The sequence below is a fragment of the Copadichromis virginalis genome, linkage group LG5, assembly GCF_057382275.1.
Source record: "Copadichromis virginalis isolate Kocher_CV1m ecotype Utaka linkage group LG5, C_Virginalis_male_GT1.1, whole genome shotgun sequence".
Lineage (NCBI taxonomy): Eukaryota > Metazoa > Chordata > Actinopteri > Cichliformes > Cichlidae > Copadichromis > Copadichromis virginalis.
In genome coordinates, this window is record NC_140622.1 from 18,749,940 (window position 1) to 18,771,370 (window position 21,431).

Below are 21,431 nucleotides of genomic sequence, written 5' to 3' on the forward strand. Positions count from 1 at the left end.
AAGACTCTCACGGTCCATTTACTGAAGGAAGCGTGGGTTGAACACGCAGACAGCAGTGCAGTCATTTATTTGCCTTCTTCTGTGTATAAAGTGTCACATTTTGAATATTAAATTAAACCAGATGTGGGAAGGATTGTTCCAATCATCCTTTTGGGCATCTGAGTTATTTTCGGTTTAAACATTGATTCAAAAGTTACTGGTGCTGACATCTGACATGGATGAAAATTCAGTAAAGAGTGGCTCAAGACATTTAGGCTGTCTTAGCTATCCCACCCAACACTGGGTGAGTTATTCTTCTGCAAGGAGTGTGGGCTATAGGTTAAAGCATGTCCACCTTTATACCACTGCACTCAAGCAGATATTTAAAGTCATGGATCTGCTCAACCAGGCAAATCCAAAATGTGAGATCTTTTCATAATTTGTTAAAAGGAATGGCGCAGAAAGAGCTGTTACACTGTTAATTAAATGGACTAACTGAAGCGCTGCTCATCACACTGTATGTATAATATCCTAGCTGTGTTACTCCATCCCGCTGCTTATATTCTCCACCTATAGGATCATTCTAATGCTACAGTGTATTTATTAATAGGAACAAATAAGACGAAGGAAACTAAAACTGACAGTTGTGGGAATGCTTGTGTTATAGTTAGGTACACCGGTCAAAAACACATAAAGCCACATTAACCACAGTGCGTCAGAAACTTTCCGTTGTAAACAACTGCAGAGGTTTTCACTTGTATTAAGAGAGTTTTTGAGATACCACCATGCTATCTGCTATGCAGACATTAATTAATTTATTTTTTTTATCTTCTGGTTTGTCTACCTTTGGCTACCCTCTTGTCACTCAGTGTGGTTTATCAAAGTCAGTCCCAGTGTTAGAAATTGATGTAGAAATCTATGTACATGTCTTGTGCAACACCGCTTCCAAAAAAGTTAGGACCCTGCGAAAAATGTAAGTAACAACAGAATGCCAACATCTGCAGATCTCATGAACCTATATTACGACAAAACAGAAAACATCAAATGTTTAAACTGATACAATTTCATGAAAAATATTTTCATTTTGAATTTGATGGCAGCAACACATCCCACAAAAGTTAGGACAGGAGCAAGAAAAGGGCGGAAACGTAAATGTTGGGACTAAAGATGGGCAGAGGTTCAACAGTTTGCAGAGAACTGTGTCTACAAAATGTGGAACAGTTTCAAAATAAAGTGCATAAAATGTTCATCATAAAATGAGAAGACTGAATACCTCCTAATCTACAGTCCACAACATCATCAAAAGATTCACATAATCTGGAGACCTCGCAAAGAACAAGGCTGAAAATCAGTAATGCATATTTCAACAAGACAATTTACATTTACATTTATTTACATTTTACACAGGGTCACAACTGTTGTGCAGCCTCATGTGCAACACAGACATGTCACGGTGTAGCCTGTCATATACTGTCATATACATTAAGCTTTTGGATTATATTTAGCCTTAATGCGAATCAAGGGATTTTAATGCCTCACCCACCTCCATTCGTGTGCCCCTGGCCCTTCATAAAAACATGGTGATTCAACTTAATGTTCCTGTTATTAACGTTTTAGATGCTGGTGCAAAATAAAAAGCCCTGAAAACAAACAGCTGTTATACACAGTCTACTTCACATCCACATCCAGCCCAACGACGGTGTTAAAGATGGACGACGTGGCTCCACTTCATCCACGCTACAAAGTTTGTTTGTTTGTTTTTCCTCTAGGTGGCGGTAATGCACCACTAAGCTCTACGCATGCGCCATGAAACATGGAGAAGAAGAAGAACTCCTCTTACCCCGCCCCCTCCTCAGCTCCCGTCCTCTACTCCTCAAACTGCTGATGTGGTACTAACTTCAGCCTCCACCTCTGCAAACATGTTCAACTTCACATCAAAACTTTTGCTGCTTTTTCTCCTGGCCTTCCCCTGCGGTCTGATATCAGTTGGTAAGCATTTATTTATGTATTTATTTCACTTGAAAGCAGGCAGATACATTTGTAGCCTCACTCCGCTGCTGGTCAGAAGTTTTTCGCCTAACATATTGACGTGGCACAGTCACGGGGCGATCCGACAGCTTTCTCCACAGCTGGGTCAGCTGCTAACGTGAATATAAGGCAGGTTTTATTCTTAAACATCTAGAGATATACAATAGTCTGTCGCTTTTGTTGTGAATTAAAGAAAAAGCGGTCTTTTTCTTCGTAAGAAGAAATATATACACGTCGCGCAAAGTTTAGTTTCCCTTTGGAGCCACAGAGCAGCTTTTTAATACGAATGTATGAAGTGGCCGAGGATGTAAGAGCAGCTGGAGGCTCCCTCTCTTTTCTGGGACACGTCACCATAGATAAGATGTTCGTACTGTTTGGCTCTGCTGGTTTCTGCCCTGCTGACACACATTCAAGTGTCTTTGCTCCTGTTTCATTGAAATTGGAGGCAAGGTTGCCAGATTTATTACAACCGCTTTTTATTTGATTTTTCCTTGCTTAAGTGTATATTAGATTTTCGCCCACATTTCCATTGCTTTTCTTCTTTAAATAACCATCTATCACTTCATCACGTGACTTGATACAGACATAATCTGACATAAATTGCTATGAAATAAATAAATACTGTCTGTGTGACGATGATGGCCAAATGCAGCACTTTCTTGTCTGTTTTACACACTGAATTAACAAAGATTACAAGCTCAGATTGTCATATGAAAACTGCTAAAACATTTTTCATGTGTGTTAACCAGCATCATTCCCGTAATCCATTCATGTCTTCACTGTGGCTTCTGACTCGCAGGCCACGTTTATGCCGACTCAGACTCGGCCGAGGACATTGTCGAGGACTCAGATGCTGCAGTAGATGAAGAGGAAGATGATGAAGATGTCCTTGTTGAAGAGGATCAGATGCAAACCTCGGTATGTACAGTGATGGCGCAGCACGATTAGGCATACTAGTGGTGGTTTTACAATGTAAAGTTGTGTGTGTCATCAGGAAGGACACGAAGATGACTCCGACGAAGCGGCGGATAAACTGTTAGCTTCTCACCCTGATGCCGACACGACGATCATCTTCACCACGGGAGAAGGTTGGTCTCGCTGGTTTTGTTAATAATTGCTAGAAAACTAAAGCAAAAAGCTTAATTAGTTGTTTCATGGTGTAGAAGCCAGTTTTGTGGCCGTGTTAAACACATGGTATCTTCACATTTGTGTTTTTACTTTTATTCATTATTTACTTCTGGTCATGACACTTTTAGAGTTTCCTGCCAATGAAATTGTGCGGTTCCTGGTGGGTTTCTCCAACAAGGGTAGTCAGGAGTTCACCGTTCAGTCATTGGAGGCCTCCTTTCGTTATCCCCAGGACTTCCAGTTCTTCATCCAAAATGTAAGTGACACAATGTGCCGCATATCCTGCTGTAAAATGTTAATGTAAAAAGTTCATAACTAAAGAGATTTAGCTATGAAATTAAATGTTATTGGCTGCCTTTAAGGCCGCTCATGGTGTACATCTTCCACCTCTAACTACCACATGCACCAGTATATAAAATGTAAGAGGTGAGATGGGGCTGTTCGATATAACGATATATATCGGATGACGATATAAAAATGTCTATCGTTTCATTTTACGCTATCGTTTGTTTCATGGTGTCGCAAAATAAACTGTTTACGGCAATATTTTTTAATCGTTTTGATGGTCACTGTAGTGGCTATATTAATTTCTTAAAGTTCTCTCTTTCTCTTATATTTAATATAAACACACTACTGACAGACAATCGCCTGTTTTTATGCGTTGTCGTTAGCAACAGCAACGGTAAAACCATCGCATGTCCGCTTGTTTATGTTCCACATAAACCTTTCATAATAAAGCTCAACATCCTGTTGAGACTTTTCAAAATAAACTGAATCACGTATTAACGGATGAGGAGCAAAAAGAGCCGCCAGGTGCTAAAAAATAAACCTTAGACTCAAACGTTAGAACAGGCTTTTCCCCGCAGCACGCCGTGTAATAAATGCTCACAAAGAAAACAGCGGCCGTTACAACTTATGTCTAAAAATGTATAGTTTCAATTAAAACACTCAACTCCAGGTACATGACACGCAGCTGGAAACATTTCACGCAAGTCGAGCTGCCTGAGATTCACAGAATTTACAGAAAATGTTAAATTTTTGTGATTTATATCGTTATCAGACGATAGATGTCTTATATCGGGATATGAGATTTTGGTCATATCGCACAGCCCTAAGGTGAGAGCATTTGCACTGAGCGCCTCATAACTCTGGAACAACCTGGTTGACATGGTTGGTCACTTTTTTTTAAGTCATGCCTTTAAACCTTTAAACATACGTTTATGGCAAGACTTTCCCTGAGTTTATATCAGGGTTTAGGTTTCTTTGAATTCTTTTTTTATTTCCTATGTTCATTACTTCTGTTTTATTCTCTTGAATGTTGAGAAATGCTGAAAAAATACATATAAACACTCTCTATTCCTTTCATGTCTTAATGAAAAATAAAGTAAAAAAAATGTTAAGGGTGGGATTGTACATCCATCCTTTCTTCCATTTATCCAGTTCAGGATCGTGGCAGGGGCAGGAGTCTATCCCAGCTACCACAGGGCGACAGACTGGTGACCTCTTGGGCCGGTCGCCAGTCTGTTGCAGGGCTAAAACACGCAGACAGCCATTCACACTCACATTCACACCTATGGGCAATTTATAATCCCCAGTTAACCGAACCCCACTAACTCCCACATGTCTTTGGACTGTGGGTGGAGGCCAGAGTACTCTGAGAAAACCCACACAGACTCAGGGAAGAACATGAACTCCACACTGAATTGTGTAACAGAACAACTTAAATATCTGAATGATGCAGAAACATTAAAGTAAAATGATGTTTATTATATTTGTGCACATGCTCTCTTCATTTGTGAATTTCCCATTTCTGGGACTAGCAAAGGCTACTTTGTTTAGCTTTAATGAAACCTCAGAAATGGCAGCACGGTGTTAGAGATCAGCACTGTTGCTTCAAAGCAAGAGGGTTCCAGGTTCCCGGAGCGTTTCGTGTGGTGTTTGCACATTCTCCCCGGATTCTCTCCGGGTACCCCAGCTTTGTCTAAAGACGCTGATGTTAGGTTAACTGAGGAAACCAAACTAGCTCATGTCATACTTTCAGAAAATGATTTCTTAGTGTTTTGTGTGTTTATAGTTCACAGCTTTGCCCCTGAACACTGTCGTCAAACCACAAGCTCAGGCCTCCTTCGAGTACTCCTTCATCCCAGCACAGCCAATGGCCGGTCGCCCATTTGGACTTGTAATCCTGCTCAACTATCAAGACACTGAGGTAAAATAAGTGTTATTGTTTTAAAAGTTTATTTATTTATTGTTTTTACTGAGAGAAGGTGGGAGGGGGTAGAATGTGAAGATATCAGGCAGTAACTGTCAGGAATATTTTTCACAGCACACCTAATGATTATTCATGATTCATGAATATTAAAAGCCTTGAAGAAATCTTCATCAGCACTACATTTTGTTAGCAACTTTTTTTTTCTCTCTCTCTCTCCCATAATTTGGATTTCCAGGAGGGTCCTTACTGTCAACATTTCCCCCTGCTGAGCTTTGACTGCTTTTTTCTGCACTATTAACAAATACTGAGTCATTTTAATGACACGTTTTAAAGAGAAGCTCCTAAATTTTGTTTTCCCTGTTTGTCTTTTGACTTCTCTTTTGTAAAAAATAAATTTAGGGCAGCGTGTTCCAGACTGCCGTTTACAACCAGACTGTCACCATCACTGAACGAGAAGAGGGACTGGATGGAGAAACGTAAGCTTTTCTGCTTTTTATTATGTAAAGGCAAAATTGAAAACGCAAATGAAGTGTTTTGTGTCTTTTTAATTCCACTGGAGAAAAAGAAAAATGGAAATGTCCAAAATTGTATTTGTCACGTCGTTTTGGCACATCCGGCTCTCTGCAGCTCTCCCAGAAGATTGCACTACATGTACAAACCTGCAAAAGGAGGTGTGAAATTGTCACAAAGAGACTCGCAGCCAGGATTGTGCTGCTGGTGTAAGACGTGCAAACTGTTGGCAGAAATATTAGTCGAGCTGAAGACGGCGTATTCCTTCTGGGGAAAAAAATCGAACATAAAATTTGCAATCGAGGTTGATAAATGGAGAAATCTGGCTTCTTCTTGTTTTTTGTGCTCTTGTGTATTTGTAACTTGGAGTTTTTGCTTTTATTTGCAGAATGTTTATGTACGTGTTCCTGGCGGGACTGGTATCCCTGCTGCTCTTCGGGATGTACCAGGTCCTGGACTCGAGGACGGTATGTGCTCGTCATCCCTGGCTTTTCTGTTTTTATCTAAGGATATTTTGTCTGCCTATTAGATGAAATGAGGCGCATCTTTGTAAATCAGTGTAAATGTGAAGAAATGTTTCTGGTAAAGTCAGCATGATGGTGAATAAATTGGATTTAACATGACATAATGTGGTCTTTCTACCTTTGTGTGTGTTCTGCAGAAAAAGAGGCTTTCTGTGAAAATAGAAAAGGGCACTGCTGGAATAAATGATGTGGACATCAGCTGGATTCCTCAGGAGACTCTTAATGCCATGAGTAAGTTCATTTTGCCCAGCTGTTATGATTACACTGCTCCACTCACCCTCTGCTTTGTTTTGTTTTCTTACTGTGATTTTGATTTCTGAGTATTTGATCTTTACTTCCTGTGTTTCAGACAAGGCTTCCCCTAAAGCATCCCCCCGGAAACGAACCAAGAGGGCGGCTGGGACAGACCAATAAACGTGCTGGCTTCCCTTTGTCGTTATAATCTTGATCAAACTTTCAGAACACCTCGCAACAATAACTCAGTTCAAATTTACAAAGAATGCAAATGTCTGGAATTCAGTTTTTGAAGCAGATTTTTTTTTATGTTTGAGAATCGGAGCTCGATACAGTCTCAAGGTATTACATGCTGAGAGGATCCTGTGCTCTCATTGGACCATGACCATTTAAACACTAAGAAGACTGAACTGTGGCTCATTTTAAAGGGACTTTTGTATCTGTGTGTGTGTGTGTGTGTGTGTGTGTGTGTGTGTGTGTGTGTGTGTGTGTGTGTGTGTGTGTGTGTGTGTGTGTGTGTGTGTGTGTGTGTGTGTGAGAGAGAAAGAAAGAGATGTAATGGGAAAAATAAGACAATCGGTAATTAAGATTACAAGGGCTGGCTTGAACTGCCTTCTTGAAGAGGGTTGAATTTGAGTTTATTGCCACTCCTTTTTTTTATTTATTTTTTTTTTATTTTATTTCCGATAATAACAATGAAAATATCACAGTCTTCTCTATCATCAAACCCTTCTCTGCCTTATCTGGTCTCTTGCAAAAAATGCCGTTTTTTTTTTTTTTTTTTTAATTACCACACATGATTCACACATAACGTCCATTAATGATTTTATGTTTTTTAAAGTGGTACAGTGGCAGCTGCAAGTGCAAATGTCGAAACCATGTGTCTCAGTGTCTGTGCAAGTCAATTTTGCCGCCTTACTCCTGAGCAGAGCATTCAGTCAGTGTTAGTGATGCGGTCTGTCACGCTGTATGTCAGTATTTGTGATGCAACGCCTTCTGAAAAACAATAAAAGGCTGTATTTACTCAGATTATCTTTGTGTAATATTAAAAATTTGTTTGATTGTGAAAGTGTGCAGAAAGAAAGAAAAAATCAGGGAAAAGACAAATGCTACATGTTTCCACAGCATTCCACAACCTTTCCACATTTTCCCTGTGGAACAAAGTAAATATTTATTTTCCCAACCTCAGATATGTGATTGAGGGAATATGTGTATATATGTGTAAAAGCTGAGATCCTGTGATGACATCCTGTGTGAGGTGTCTAACAAAAGCATAAAAGCACCGGGTGATGAAGCAGGGCCGTGGTTCCTGCTCGGGGAGGTGAGAACTGTCCGGTGCTGAAGGGGGGAAGATGAGCTCAGCGCGCGCCGGGGGGCAGGTAACGTCAGCAGTCGGCCGGAGCAAGGAAAGACTGTGAATACACACCTACCAAGTGTTTATCGGCGCTCAATCACTGATACACATCGACTCACATTAATGATGGGCAGCTAATCACCTCCGTGTGACTCAGAGACGCTTTTTATCTTTTTATTTCGGCGCCTCAGCAGCATCCCGCGCCCTCCGCTCGGCTTGAAATGGGATGATATGGGATTTTTCATGTCGACGAAGATCGGATGGATTGTTGCCTTTGCCACCGGTACGGTATCTCAATCTCAGTCGCTTTATGGTGGGAGCCAGTTGGGATGGTTTGGAACAGAAAGCTGTCTTTTTTTTCTCTTCTTTTAATCTTCCTGCAGCAGAATGTAGGTGCTGTGACCGTAAGCTTATTTATCTCCATCAGTGTTGCATGATGGTTATCAGACCTGTACCAGTGCCAACTGCTTGTAGCGGCGGTAGATAGCCTACTGAGTGTTGTATCTATACTTAGTGTGCAAGCTTTCTTACATGAAACGCTTACCTAAAGACAAAAACTCACGGAATGGTTTCTTCTTCTTTTTTCACTCAACTGTCACTTTTACTAAAATACAGAAATATGCACTTTATAATCAGTACAGTTTATTATTGACAAAGCGAGCTTTGGGCTGCGGTGGTCAGGAATGTTTTCCTTCCACCACATTACATCTGTCTAGAGCAGTTGCTCCAAAACTGTGGGGCTGGACGACCAGGAAGAGCATGAGCCGAATGAATGTGATCTTTTGGTAGGCAAAATAAACAAAAGTTTTCTGATGCTGACCTTTATTTAACTTGGATCCCTTTTTTTTTTTCACTCTTAATTATTGATAAGAAATATGGAGTGTGGGGTGGGGTTTTCCAGCTTCTGAAGTGAAAGTTTGACAACCTGTCACATAGTTTTTCTGATCAAATTAAATTATCAAATTAAATAAGAGTGATAGTATTTATTATTATAAATGTAATAGAGAGGTCTTTGCTTAAAGGTTGTATATTCGTAAGTGAAGTCTGAAAGTAGTCTGAAATCTTAAGCCAGACACTTAGCAAGAAAGAAATTTGATTTATGTGCACTTACAGTGGATGCTGATTTGTCTCTCATGGTTATTTGTAGCTTGTCAGTGTACAAAGCATCACAAAAGCGGTAAAGAAAGCTGTCTCCTGTATCTGTTTTTTCAGTAGTTCTGTCCTTAGCGGTGCCAGGAGACTCTGTCGATGTGAAGTGTGAGAACATTTATAAGGACTTCTCCGAATGTGTCCTGGAGCTGGGAGAGAGCATGGACAACTACCAGGAGAACGTGACCAGTGAGAGGGGAGTGGCAGCTGTGTGCAGGTGATAATTACTTTACCGGCGAGTGCACGAGCAGCAGCGAGACATTCCTTGTAGAGTTTTGTGAGCTTGAGCTCTCATCACTCTTTGTGAGTAGAGCTTTCATATGCACTAAGATACAAATGATAACCTCAGCAGAGAGAACAAGAAATGCAGAGAGAAACCAGCTTTCATGGGTCGATTAAGAAACCCATTGGTGCACAAAATTGTCTTTCAGTTCAATTAGGATCAAATAAGGCGTAATTGAGAGCAATAATATAGACATATACAGGATGAAATATTCATCTCATAACAAAATACTGGAGAGAAAGGGAGCAGATGCCACAATCCCAGAGAAGAGGAGACTAGAGAAATGAATGGTGCTGAGACACTGAGCCATTGTGCTAAATAATGTATGACCTCGCTGCAGCAGTAATGAAATTCGGGGGAAGTTCTTTGTCACTGTTACTGCATGCACTCCACAACCCCAACACAGTGCACTGAAGACAAAGATTTACACTCAATCCTTTGGTTGAAAATTGCCCACTTGCAATATCATCTGTGATATTGTTTCACTCTCTCATACAGTTGCCATGGTAATTAAAGCACAGCTTGACTTACTTGCATCCTTCGTAGCCGTGTGAGTGATAGATTTTTGGCAAGCAAATTAATCGGGCACAGCCAGTGCATGTCTGCATGCTGTTGTGGGAATGACTTCCGAGTGAAATGTCAGACACAGTGCTGAACTGATGATCCTTTTATTTGCCACAGCCACTGGGAAGCTTTCCACACTTGTGCGCTCACGGCGCTGTCCGACTGTCAGGAGGAAGTCAGCTCCATCTGGGAGACTCTGAGGCAGGACTCCAGGAAGATACGCTTCCAGGGAAGTCTGTTTGATCTGTGCAGTCCCAGCTCCTCTCCCAGTCTAAGTTCACCTAGCGCTGTCCTCATCTTGCCGCTGATGCTGGCCTTGACTGGGCCCGGCTGGGCTTCTGCATAGATGGAGCAGGGGTTGGGTGAGGAGGACGCCGTATTCGCCGTGCTTCGGTCCTCCAGAGTTTAAACTTAAAGCCAAGGATTTAAGAGCACAAATGTTTCAAAGGATTATTTTGACCTAGAGTCGCTGATGTCTGTGATGAATGAGGTTTGAAATTCTCTCAAATACTCCAGCTTTGGGTGGAGTGGCAGAAAGAATTGCATTATAAACAGATTAAAAGCACACACTCTCGTGGATTTCACATTCAATTTGGTCAGCTCATTCTACTATCAGACACCTGTGGCTCTGGGTTACTAACACTGTACAAGGAGCAGGCACATTGCCGCATATATCTGTACAATGTCGTGCAGTAAAACACAGCTTGCAATAGTTTACCTGTGTGAAAATATAACGTCTAATTTTTGTAGTTTTTAAGCCCAAATAACTTTTTATTCATCGCTCACATTTTTGTATATAAGATAGTTATTGCATCCATGGTGTGTTTTGTGTAAAGTCTGATTTCACCATGCTCCTTAAAGAAAAAGTTTGATTTTACAATAAGTAAATTAGAAAACTGACCCCACTTTAAGATCTCACCAGTAAATATGAAAGGCATAGCAACCAGTTTTAGCTTAGCTTGTCATTAAATATATATATTTTTCACTTTTGTGTAATTTGAAGAAATGATTTATAAAATGTTTGTGAATGATCTGTGCTGGCAGTTCTGCCCCACCCTCTTATTTCCAGTTTTTAAGCTAACCAGCTGCTGCTTGTAGTACAGACGATGGGGCTGTCAGACTACTACAATGCCAGTCTGCCTCTTTAATTATGAGCTACAGCATAAACCTTTTGACCTCCACTGAGTTTGTATAAACACAGCTTTGCTCTGTGAAAACACTAAAGAGACACGTCATGAAGAATAACATCTTACCGCTTTTAAGTTCCTTACAAACTTGGTACGAAAACCAAGGAAATTATTGTTTGGTTGGTTGTCCTCTGTTGTAACAATGCTTCATGTTAAATATTATACTACTGGAAAGCCTGTTAATTTCTCCTTACATGCTGCCACATTTGTAAGGAAAACACATTTTTGGGTTGAGCAGCAGAGTTGAGTATGTGGGTTGCACCCATGAAAACCTTGCCAAATCTTCAGCTTATTCTGCTACTGACTCTTGTTTGGTGCTTATTGGATTGGACGATCGAAGTCTGAAGAAACAAAGTATATTGGCAATTTAACAATGACAAACCAGATTTGACAAGTTTTTCAGGGGTGCAGCTCTCATACTCAGATTTATTGCCGAGACGTATTGTTACAACATAGAAATTATCGACCAAACGCAAATTTCTGTACTTTTTGTTTATTTAAGGTTGTTACTGATCAAACAAAGAGCCAAATCAGACTCGACATGACTAAACAACATTTGTATGCACTATAGAGGTGAATTCACTCTTTAACTTGTTTTGAAGTGTAGAAAATGTTGTAGTAAGGTGACAATCAAGCAGTTCGTACACAACTTTGGATTCCCTTTCTCCTTATAAGCTTTCAGCCCATCAGGGCTGATGTTGCATAGCTGCTATAAAGACACCAAAAAATAGGGGATGTATATTGCACATGATCCATGTTAAACCTTTAGTTAAACCACGGCTCCTTTTAATTTTCCAACCCACTGATCGTTGTGTAAAAACAAAATTTTTGTTTTTGTGACTTTCTGTGAGAAAATGCTCACTTGCTATTAACATCCTATTACTAACCTTGTGCATTAAAGTAGTCTGCATACTCCAGTAGATGACAGAATACACGTGGGTGGCTTTTCAAAGACAAATCTGCCATAAAGTTCTACTGATTACATCATTAATATGTGTTTGATATATCAAACAATGTTCTCCTCTTCTAAAAAAATTTTTTTATCTGTTAAGTCAAATTGTGAGAATAATAACAAACTTCAGAAACAGAAAGATTAATGTGTAATAACTTGCATCTATTTAGCACAAAAGTCTATGAGATGTCATGAGTAGTAATTGTCTTTTGTGATTAATATTTTGGTGAATGTGTCATGGGAAAAAAACAGTGTTTATTCTTAAAACAGCATCAAGCCCTTTGGTTCGGAGTAAATTCAAATGTTGGAGAAATAGTGTTTCTCTTTTGTTTGTTTTGCCCAAACTGTGTCCATATATACATATTTGCTTTAAAAATGATCTTAACAAAGTTGGATCATTCAGTCGTTTATGTTATCACAAGTGCATGGTGATTTTTGTGACAGTGCTTCAGAAAAATGGACAGATTGTTAATTTTACCTCGGAGATGGCGTACAGTGGTCTTGATCTGTGCATGAAGTTACGCTAGCTCCTCAGTGTGCCTGCATCCTTTGTTATGCAGATGTATTATCCTCACCCCCATACCTACCTACACTCCATCAGCATGTTTGCTCTGTTTCTATTTCTTTCATCTTTCAAAGTGCAATCCCTTTTCCAAAAAAGGTGGGAAGAGCCAAATAAAACAGAATGTTTGGATTTGGAAATCATGTAAACCCCTATTTAAAATAAATATAACACACCATGCTAAATATAATGAGATGGATAGTTACAAATGTCACATCTCAAAATCACTTGAGATAAGAGCGTGTTCATCACTTCTTGAAACAACACTCCACAAGCATTTCGAAGCTGAGAAAACCAAATGTAGTTCTGAAATCAATTTTTTCCCAATTTATGCTCGTTAACCTGCTCAACAGTTCAGTTGTTCTCTGCAGAAGATGCCACCATACGTTCTTTTAAAGCCTGTTTAACATTAATGATGCCTGGATGGACAAAAGTATTGGGCCACCCACATGTTACACCTACAGGAGCTGCTCGGTTATGGAAAGTCGTGCCACGAAGCTACTAGTGGACAGTTTTTGTGCTGATGTTAATGCAAGAGGAGGCTTTCTGCAGTTACTAAGACAGCAGAGCGTTGGCAGCTTTTACGCACTATGCACCTCAGCGCTCGCCAGCTCTGCTCTGTATCTTCATGTGACCACTCGTTGGCTGAGTTGTTGTGGTTCCTAAACGCTTCCACTTTGCAATAATACCACTGACTCTTGATTTAGACTTCTGCAGGGAATCTTTGTAGAGCCTACAACGTAACGTACGTAAGTGGCTGATGTCATTTGTGCTTGTGCTGGTGTATTATGTGTGGTCATGTCTCAGTGTTTTATATGCGGTGCCAGGTGATAGGAATAAATAAACTGCAGGGATTTTTTTCCTCCTCTTATTGAAGTCAGTTTTTTTGAGGGTCCAAACATATTTGTTACTCTGGGGGAGAATAGCTTAAGCAGTTTTCTCCACTACAATAGCTTAAGCAATTTTCCTCCAGGAATTTGCTGACATTTATGAGTCTTCATATAGATATGATTATTTTTCCTTTTAATGAGGTAATGATTGTTATTCTCACATGGATAAATTCAAAAGGAAAAATCAACAGGACTGAACAGGCCAGTCACAATAGCTGACATGTAGTCGAATCACATTATGGCTCAGGGTTTAAGGGGGATTTGTGGTTGCGACAATTAGAGCATAGATCAAAAAGCATAAACCCAAAGTAACAACTAATGTTGTAACAACGACATCCTACTACAGGGCAGCACTTAAGTTCTCAAGAACTCAGCGAGTTCTTGAGAACAACCCATTCTTTCACAAGCAGACTGCAGGTGTGGCTACGTGCTTGATTTGATACACCTAAATTCAAACATTAAGAGGTGTGGCCTAATACTTTTGTCTTGTATAGTATATCTGCAATTTACCATACCATACATACTAATGCTTCCCATATCATGGTTGCTAGTATGTAGGTGGTAAGATTTAATAGTTTATGCAACTACCAGAGAAGACAACATATCAGGATGTTTCTTTATTTTTGTTTGTTTTAATTTATTCTTATGGATGACAAGACAAACCTGTTCTCTGACAGTGGTCCTGAGTCGCTATACTGATCTTCACAACATAATCATGTCTATTTCTAATGCAGTGCTACGTGAGGGCGCACCTTCAACATTGGCTTTTAGCCGTTTCACTTGCATACAGAGATTTCTTTGGATTTTCTCTGAACCTTTCAGTGATATTATGCACCATCCTTACTTCTGACATAGTTTTCTGGGACGCTTTCTTTACTAAGAGTCATTTTACTCGCCTGTCCAGTAGTTTAACAGCATCATCTTTAAAACGAGAACATATTTAAAAATAACAAAGTTAAAGAATGTTTATTTTGGACTACTTTCATGAATTACGGGGTTTAAATTTTTTGCATAACAACGCACTCTGTTTTTATTGATATTTTTGCCTAATGCCACAGCTTTTTTAGAAAGAGGTTTGTACTGCTGTTACGTCATCCACTGTGTACCTGGGGGTAACAATACAAAAAAAAAAAGTTGTGATGTCCTCAAAGCATGAGCAATACAATAGTCACTTCTTAAGAGGGGACTTTTTTCCCTGCTGTTGAACAAAGCATGATGATACCATAGTAATCCTAATAATGACAGCTCAAACGTGGAAAGAACTCCTGAATGTAAAACCAAGTTCAGTATCCATGTGAGGGTTTGGTTTTTTCAGTTTAATACACAATTTACAAGACTGTATAAAGCAATATATGGAAAAGTAATGTGTTTATAATAATAAAGCACAATGTTTAAAACCTAAGTGTGTGCTCACTGGCTTCAGGAGAGTAACAGCACTAAGATGGAAACCGGTGGTACATTTACTGATTGCAGCCGATCCTTTTTAACCCATCTATTACAGTTTCTGTTTTTAGTCATCCCCGGAGCAAAGTGGGGGTAAGGACGACTGCAACCAGCGTTTTTCAACTCGTTAGTGCTCTCCCATCTGCTGCTTTCCACCTGGACACTTCCTGCAGCGAGGGATCAAGGCCCAGGGCAGAAAAGGTTTGGAGAAGTAAAGACATGCATGTGGAAATACCCTCATTAGAGAAGCCATGTTTGATGTCTGAAGCATGATGGCCAATGTTTGTTTTTGCTTTTTTGTTTTTCCACCTGCAGTTTCCTCTCCAAGACTTTACCCTTTTAATATAATCAACATGAGATGTGCAGACATTTAAATCTCCAGAAAGGAGAAATTTCTTTTTCTCCCCAAGGAATTTAATGATGTGAATAGATCTATCCAGAGTTTGTATATTGAATTACATTACCAAAAAAATCTAAGATACAAAAGGTGATGTGAACACTTTCAGAGGTTCCACTGCTAGATAACAAAGTAGCAACTTAGAAAGAGTAGTCACGAGTTTGTACAAAGTAAAAAAAAAGTAATTTGTGGAGATTTCGGGAAACAGTTGTTCACCTTTTTGTAAGAGTCGGCTCACTCTTATATAGAGCAGGGGTGTAAAACATAAGGCCCAGGAGCCAGAATCGGTCGGGTCGGGTGAAGACCCCAATCCGGCCGATTGGATGGCTTTGAAAGTGAAGGAGGACATAAATGTTAAACTTTTTACAGTTTTTTTTCCCCACAAGTTTTACATCTTTTCCAACTGATAAGACCTCCCCTGCTGCCATTCACAATACACCAAAGTAATTAAGTTACAGACTCCTGTATTTTACACATTTACTTCTTACAGTGAAGCCCAACAGGTTGCACTGACAGGTTTTCTTTCATTTACAATAGCGTTGCATTTCTTTATCATGTAAAAAAAACCAAGTCATACTGTTAAAATTGCACTTTTATCTTACATTAAGATGAAATGTGTACACGGACAGAAACTGGAGTTTTACTTGTTCGGCCCACATAAGATCAAAGTGGACTTTAAGCCTGACATCTCTTCTGTGGAGTAAATATGAAGCTACTGCTTAAATGGGAGGATGGGAAGAAATCCTGACACTTTTCACTTCTTGCTTACTAGCAGCTCAGGCAAGACCTCCCTCATTATAATATTATGCATATTTAAGACAACAAGTCATCGATATACCACGCTAATTACCTTGAGAGGTGATGGATTACATTCTTTGGACAGGCTAGCTTTTTCTGTTCCTACTCAAAGCAGCTTGAATGGGAGCTGCTTTCCAATTTGAGGCTGCACCTTCCAATATCGCCCCCTGCATCATAATTATAAACTCATTTCACACCTTAGGAAAACGTGACTGCAAAACAAGACACTGCATCATCCGCACCATCAAAGCTGCAAAGGTTTTAAACTGATAGTCTAAAGAAGAGCATCTCGAGCGTGTGTAGCATGAGCTGTAACACATTAAAGACAAAAAGTCAATTCTGTTAAGAGTTTAAACGTCACCAGCGAAATGAGCAGTCTGACACTGCTCCAAAAAGGAGGAAAAAAAAAGACATCAGAGCCGCACATTTTAGGACTTTCCCCATCACATCCTCCCCGAACAGCAATTTTTCAGAAGCACAGACAAAGTCAGCTGTCAGAACGCAGCTGGTGGCTGACAAACTGTCCCCGAAGTGGCCAAACGGTTTGCATAATACATCATGCCATAAAGAGACAGAACCCAACAATGCTTGCTGTGCAAAATGTGGTACAGACTCAAAAAGAAAAGCATTTAACAAGGATTAGGAGGCTGAATGTAGGAAACATCAAATTGAGCCTGGTTTTTATTACTTTGGACCACTTATTGAGCTCGAATTATGACGCATAAAATCTTTCCTATATTTGGATTTACATGATGACCTACTGATTAGCATACAGTGCTTAACAAATTTATTAGACCACCAGTGTAAGATTTATGCCACAGCTGCCCTAAATTACCAATAAAAATAATTTTTTATTTTTCTGTAATGGTTAATCCACCAGTATGTGCAGCTGAAACGATATTTTTAGTACTAAAATATAATTATTATCAATTATTTTCAAATTTACAGTTTTACCAAAGAAAAGAGCTAAAATGGTGCAAAAGCACTTTTTCTTTATTAAGGTGCCAAATTACAGTTGTTGTTTTACATCCATTACAGATTTGAAACATTTGTTTTTGTAGGTGAAGTTTTTTGACAGATTTCTAAAATATTTGTCTTTGTGACAGATGATCTAATAAATCTGCTAAGCACTGTACCTTTTTGTTGTCTAAAAACACATTTCTCCCCATATTTAACGTTTAAAAGCAGCTTTAAGAAGCAGTAACTAAAACTTTGATGTCATCTTTAAAGTGCTGTTAGGACAGAGCTTTTTAATTTGCGTATGTGTATGTCTGCTAAATTTAACAACAATCAGAAAAAAATGTCTTAAAATTAAGGAATGAAAATAATGAATTTCAACATAAAAACTTACTTAAAAAACATTTGTAGTCATTTAGTTTAGAGGAGGATGTAAACTGGCATGTGCTTTCAAAAGACTTAAAACAGGTGTCTTAATATGCTACAAATTTGCACTGTCCAATATTTAATGTGCAGCTATGAATAAATAGATCAGGTCCGGGAGGGTGAACCACTTGATGGAAACAGACAAAGCACGAAAATCCGACATGCGTGCTGACAGAGGTTCATGTTCTTTTTCTTTTCCAAGAGTGGAGGATGGGAAAAAAAACCCTCAGTGAGTCCCTCAAGGATTACCCTTCACAATCTTTCAGCCCGTCACCAAAGAAAATTCACAGATTAGATTTCGGTCCAGTGTTGACTGGAATTGCCCTGAGCTCAGTCCGCATGCACAGGTACTCTCCAATTACAGCCATCAACGCCATGCAAGCTATGTTGACGAGCCACCAGGACAAGGCAGCTGGAAGATGAGCGTTGTATATCCAGCAGCCGATCATGTGGAAGAAGTGCACGGTGACCGTGAAGTCCAGGCACTGTTTCCCTCGGCGGATGAAGAACCACAGACCGAGGGCGCTGCAGGAACAGTGACACGGAAAAGATGCCAAAGTTTGAGTATCACTGTACATTAAATGTTGACCATTTTCTACGTAAACATTTAAAATTTTCAACCTTTACACTTAACGAAATGTGTAACTGCACAGATGTAAATAAGGTCTAAACACCCTTTTATAATGAATGCCTCATGGGATGCTTGAAAAACAGGATGCTGTTTGGCTGTCACACAAATCTCATCCATTTATGATGTATAGAAAAAAGACTGATGATATTTCTCACCAGGTAAGAGAATTCAAGATGAATGCCATCATTGAGAGCCTGCCTTGCACGGTTGCAAAACCGAGAGCCTATCAAAGCAAAGAAAACATTTAACATTTACAGTTTTAAGAGAGCGAATATGCGACACAAAAATGCATACGCACGCATATCTTAAAACTTACTTGATAGCTGAAGATCTGGTCCAATGACCGACTACTCTGCACAAGGCTGTCCACTCCAGCCAACCACAGGCCCAAAAAGCTGTAGTAGATGCACTGCATCAGCACGATCTGGCACACGATGAGGACCGGGTCCCAGATGTAGCTACGGAAATGAGTGGCCATTGCTGGCTGACGTTCCACGTACAGACACAAAGGACGTTAACAACTGCTAACAACTGTTAACTGCTGGCCCATCAGATGTGACTTGTGGGTGTGATCTAAAAAATAAATAAAAAATCTGAAACACAGAAAGTTACATTGGGAAAAAAAGGATTAGATTAGTACAAAGCTTGGTTTTAAATCCTGCTTTAATATATTTATTAGACAGAAATAGGGAAGATTATAGCTACAGCCAGCTGCTTTGCACTTAAGTAGAAAATAAACAGATGTCCGGAACAAAGTGTTTAGTACACTTCGGGCACTTAACACGGTTAGTCCGGTTGACTTAAGCTTTCGCAAAAGTCAGTCTAGGTAAACTATGTGCTTGCATTCATAGTTCCTGTACAAATGGGGGGTAAAAAGGCAGGAGATGAGATGAAATGTGTGAGGAGTAAAGTGTAGAAGTTTATGTTGTTATCGGTTTACACAACAGAGGATAAAGCAGTCCTCATGACCTTTGCACCCACATCAGCAGCAGTTAATAATCACTAAAAACAGGTCAGCAGATCACTACAGTGTTGTCTTATCTTTCATCTTTGTGCATGTGTAAGCATTTATTTCCATCTCAATTCACCGTAGATCTTCTGCTTGACCAGCTCATATTTCCCAAAAAATGTTATGGTCCAAAGCTTGGACATATATAATGGTTGCTAGGGCTGGGCCATATCATACCATTCATGGTAATACCGGTATAATTTTGGGCAACGATAAAAAAATGAAATATGAGATACTTTTTAGTTTTTTCCATACATTAAAAAAATGAGGAAATATTTGAACATGAAAAACCACTGAAGATAAACGCCTGAGCTTTGTACTAGTAAACCAGTATCTGTAATTTGAGAGAGATACATCAAAAAATGTCGAGTATTGGCTAGTTCAGAAGGAAAGAAAGACAGACAAAAAAAACATCAAGCAGCCCAATAAAGTTGCACATTTGAGCAAAAGCTTTACATTGCAAAAGACAATTAGTGATCATTTGCGAACTGTAGATTGAATTGAATTGTAGATGATGTCCAAAAGAATGCTAAATTAATGCCATTTACATCCAATTTTCGTGCTGGATTACACAAACATGTTAAGTTTTATCACAAAAACAGTCTATTCCGGACAAAACACAGTTCTAAAGTTTCCAGATGGCTTTCTAAATATAACAGAGATAATAAATTGTGTTAAATATATGAAATATTTCATTTTCATTGATCCATTTCACTAGAGTAGCCTTGCAAGACCAGGATGTGATGCACATGAGGTGTGACTAATAGTGCATTGTAAGACCCTAACCCGAATCCCGGACTGCTAATACTTGATATATGAGGGTAAAATTTCATAGCAATCATTACATGTGTCCAAACTTTGGACAAAGTTCTGGCAAATCGGGCATGGTCGAGCAGAAAATGTTGAACAAAGCTGATGATGTGAGATGGAGTGACACACCAAGTCACATTTAGCGATTTTAATGGCATGACCACTAATGGCTTTAAGAATTAATCCAATAATATATAATAATAATAATAATAATAATAATAATAATGGATACTTTATTGATCCCCATGGGGAAATTACTTGTTTTTCTCTGCATTTGACCCATTCACTCAGTGAAGCAGTGGGCAGCCCACTAAGCAGGCGCCCGGGGAGCAGTGTGTAGGGACGGTACCTTGCTCAGGGGTACCTCAGGGTAGCCGTTAAGTGGATTCGAACCGCCGACGAAGACATCCGCTTCTGCTTTAACTCGGATCTCAGTTAAATCACACCCACAATATCCTGCTTTAAATAAACACCGAGGTAGCTCAGTAACAATCGGGGTTGTAATGTTATGGTGATGGTAGGTTAGGGTTAGGTGAACACAGAGAAACCCGATAGCACAGGTAGCTTAGCCGTCGACCAACACATACTCGCAGATTAGCAAAAGCCAATGTAATATCATGTGATCGCTCACAGGCGGGAGACTAAATGGCTCAAATCTATTTATTTATATTAAGCTCAACTAAACATAAAAACGAAGGCTAACTCGCGAAGGCTTTTATCTCCCAGCCTAAAACCTGTAAACATTACAGAGGGTGAGTCGGCGCTAAGTTAAAGCTTCATCGTGTTTGAAGGAGAGCGGTCTGGAAGTGATACGGACCTGCCCGCGGGTCAGAAAGTCTTAAGGATGCTGGATCAACGATAATCCCTATGGCTCTTCAAAGTTCCCCAAATTCTGTCGTTACTTAACCGGGCCTCATCGTACACTACATTGGACTAGCTAAACCCTGTTAACAACACGGAAGTCAGAACAGTTTGCCCGGAAAGAAAACTTCATGACCAACTAGTCACTGCCAAAGTAAAATACTTCCGTTCTATTCCTGAAAACCCATGTACTGTCACTCCTGCGACATTAATTATTTGCCAACAGTGTGTAATAAAAATGTCTCGTAATTCATCAAAAAGCAACGTCTATAATTGTTTTGTTCATAATAGGTTATTTTTCGTTTCGGAATTTTTTTTTTTGATGAACTAGCTACATTTATTTTGAAAATCTACCAAGTTAAAACTTCCAAACGGTTGCAAAAAATTATGAATTTTACTTTTTGCATATCTAAATCGATAAAGAAATAAAATGATAAACGTTTAAATAATAATTAATAAGAAGCTGTTAAAATATCCAGACAGACAAAGGAGGAAGGGCATATTAACATGTTGGTTTTTTTAAAAAATTGTTTTCATTGGGTT

At 39.4% G+C, this 21,431-nt stretch overlaps 3 protein-coding genes across 5 annotated transcripts; 2 read left to right on the forward strand and 1 right to left on the reverse strand.

Annotated features, from left to right (window-relative positions):
• Window positions 1-1,826: 1,826 nt before the first annotated feature.
• On the forward strand, window positions 1,827-7,644 carry LOC146709446 (translocon-associated protein subunit alpha-like). The gene is made up of 9 exons (XM_085456372.1): window positions 1,827-1,968; window positions 2,807-2,925; window positions 3,002-3,095; window positions 3,264-3,391; window positions 5,210-5,344; window positions 5,747-5,823; window positions 6,246-6,324; window positions 6,519-6,612; window positions 6,731-7,644. The coding sequence occupies exons 1-9, from the start codon at window positions 1,899-1,901 to the stop codon at window positions 6,793-6,795; spliced, it is 861 nt and encodes a 286-aa protein (XP_085312498.1). The 5' UTR covers window positions 1,827-1,898; the 3' UTR covers window positions 6,796-7,644.
• Window positions 7,645-7,901: 257 nt separating this feature from the next.
• LOC146709447 (neuritin-like) lies at window positions 7,902-12,806 on the forward strand. Of its 2 annotated transcripts, none has more exons than XM_085456376.1 (3): window positions 7,902-8,252; window positions 9,185-9,335; window positions 10,083-12,806. In XM_085456376.1, exons 1-3 carry the CDS (start codon window positions 8,201-8,203, stop codon window positions 10,309-10,311), a joined length of 432 nt encoding a protein of 143 aa, XP_085312502.1. In that variant the 5' UTR covers window positions 7,902-8,200; the 3' UTR covers window positions 10,312-12,806. The 2 variants fall into 2 exon arrangements, with proteins under 2 accessions (XP_085312502.1, XP_085312501.1); XM_085456375.1 differs by having other exon boundaries at window positions 7,905-8,252; window positions 9,182-9,335.
• A 1,824-nt stretch (window positions 12,807-14,630) lies between these two features.
• sys1 (SYS1 golgi trafficking protein) lies at window positions 14,631-21,037 on the reverse strand. Of its 2 annotated transcripts, XM_085456374.1 has the most exons (5): window positions 20,845-21,037; window positions 20,377-20,483; window positions 18,525-18,781; window positions 18,364-18,431; window positions 14,631-18,102 (listed from the first exon to the last, which is right to left on the reverse strand). In XM_085456374.1, exons 3-5 carry the CDS (start codon window positions 18,684-18,686, stop codon window positions 17,862-17,864), a joined length of 471 nt encoding a protein of 156 aa, XP_085312500.1. In that variant the 5' UTR covers window positions 18,687-18,781; window positions 20,377-20,483; window positions 20,845-21,037; the 3' UTR covers window positions 14,631-17,861. The 2 variants fall into 2 exon arrangements, with proteins under 2 accessions (XP_085312500.1, XP_085312499.1); XM_085456373.1 differs by lacking the exon at window positions 20,377-20,483.
• Window positions 21,038-21,431: the final 394 nt, after the last annotated feature.

Bases quoted from the DNA above. Each gene is read 5' to 3' on its own strand.
- LOC146709446 (XM_085456372.1), top strand. From the start codon at position 1,899: ATGTTCAACTTCACATCAAAACTTTTGCTGCTTTTTCTCCTGGCCTTC. The intron at 2,926-3,001 runs GTATGTACAGTG...GTGTGTCATCAG, and splicing joins AGGATCAGATGCAAACCTCG to GAAGGACACGAAGATGACTC. The intron at 3,392-5,209 runs GTAAGTGACACA...GTGTGTTTATAG, and splicing joins TCCAGTTCTTCATCCAAAAT to TTCACAGCTTTGCCCCTGAA.
- LOC146709447 (XM_085456375.1), top strand. From the start codon at position 8,201: ATGGGATTTTTCATGTCGACGAAGATCGGATGGATTGTTGCCTTTGCC. The intron at 8,253-9,181 runs GTACGGTATCTC...CTGTTTTTTCAG, and splicing joins GATTGTTGCCTTTGCCACCG to TAGTTCTGTCCTTAGCGGTG. The intron at 9,336-10,082 runs GTGATAATTACT...TATTTGCCACAG, and splicing joins GGAGTGGCAGCTGTGTGCAG to CCACTGGGAAGCTTTCCACA.
- sys1 (XM_085456373.1), bottom strand. From the start codon at position 18,686: ATGGCCACTCATTTCCGTAGCTACATCTGGGACCCGGTCCTCATCGTG. The intron at 18,432-18,524 runs GTAAGTTTTAAG...TTGCTTTGATAG, and splicing joins ACCAGATCTTCAGCTATCAA to GCTCTCGGTTTTGCAACCGT. The intron at 18,103-18,363 runs GTGAGAAATATC...CTGTTCCTGCAG, and splicing joins ATCTTGAATTCTCTTACCTG to CGCCCTCGGTCTGTGGTTCT.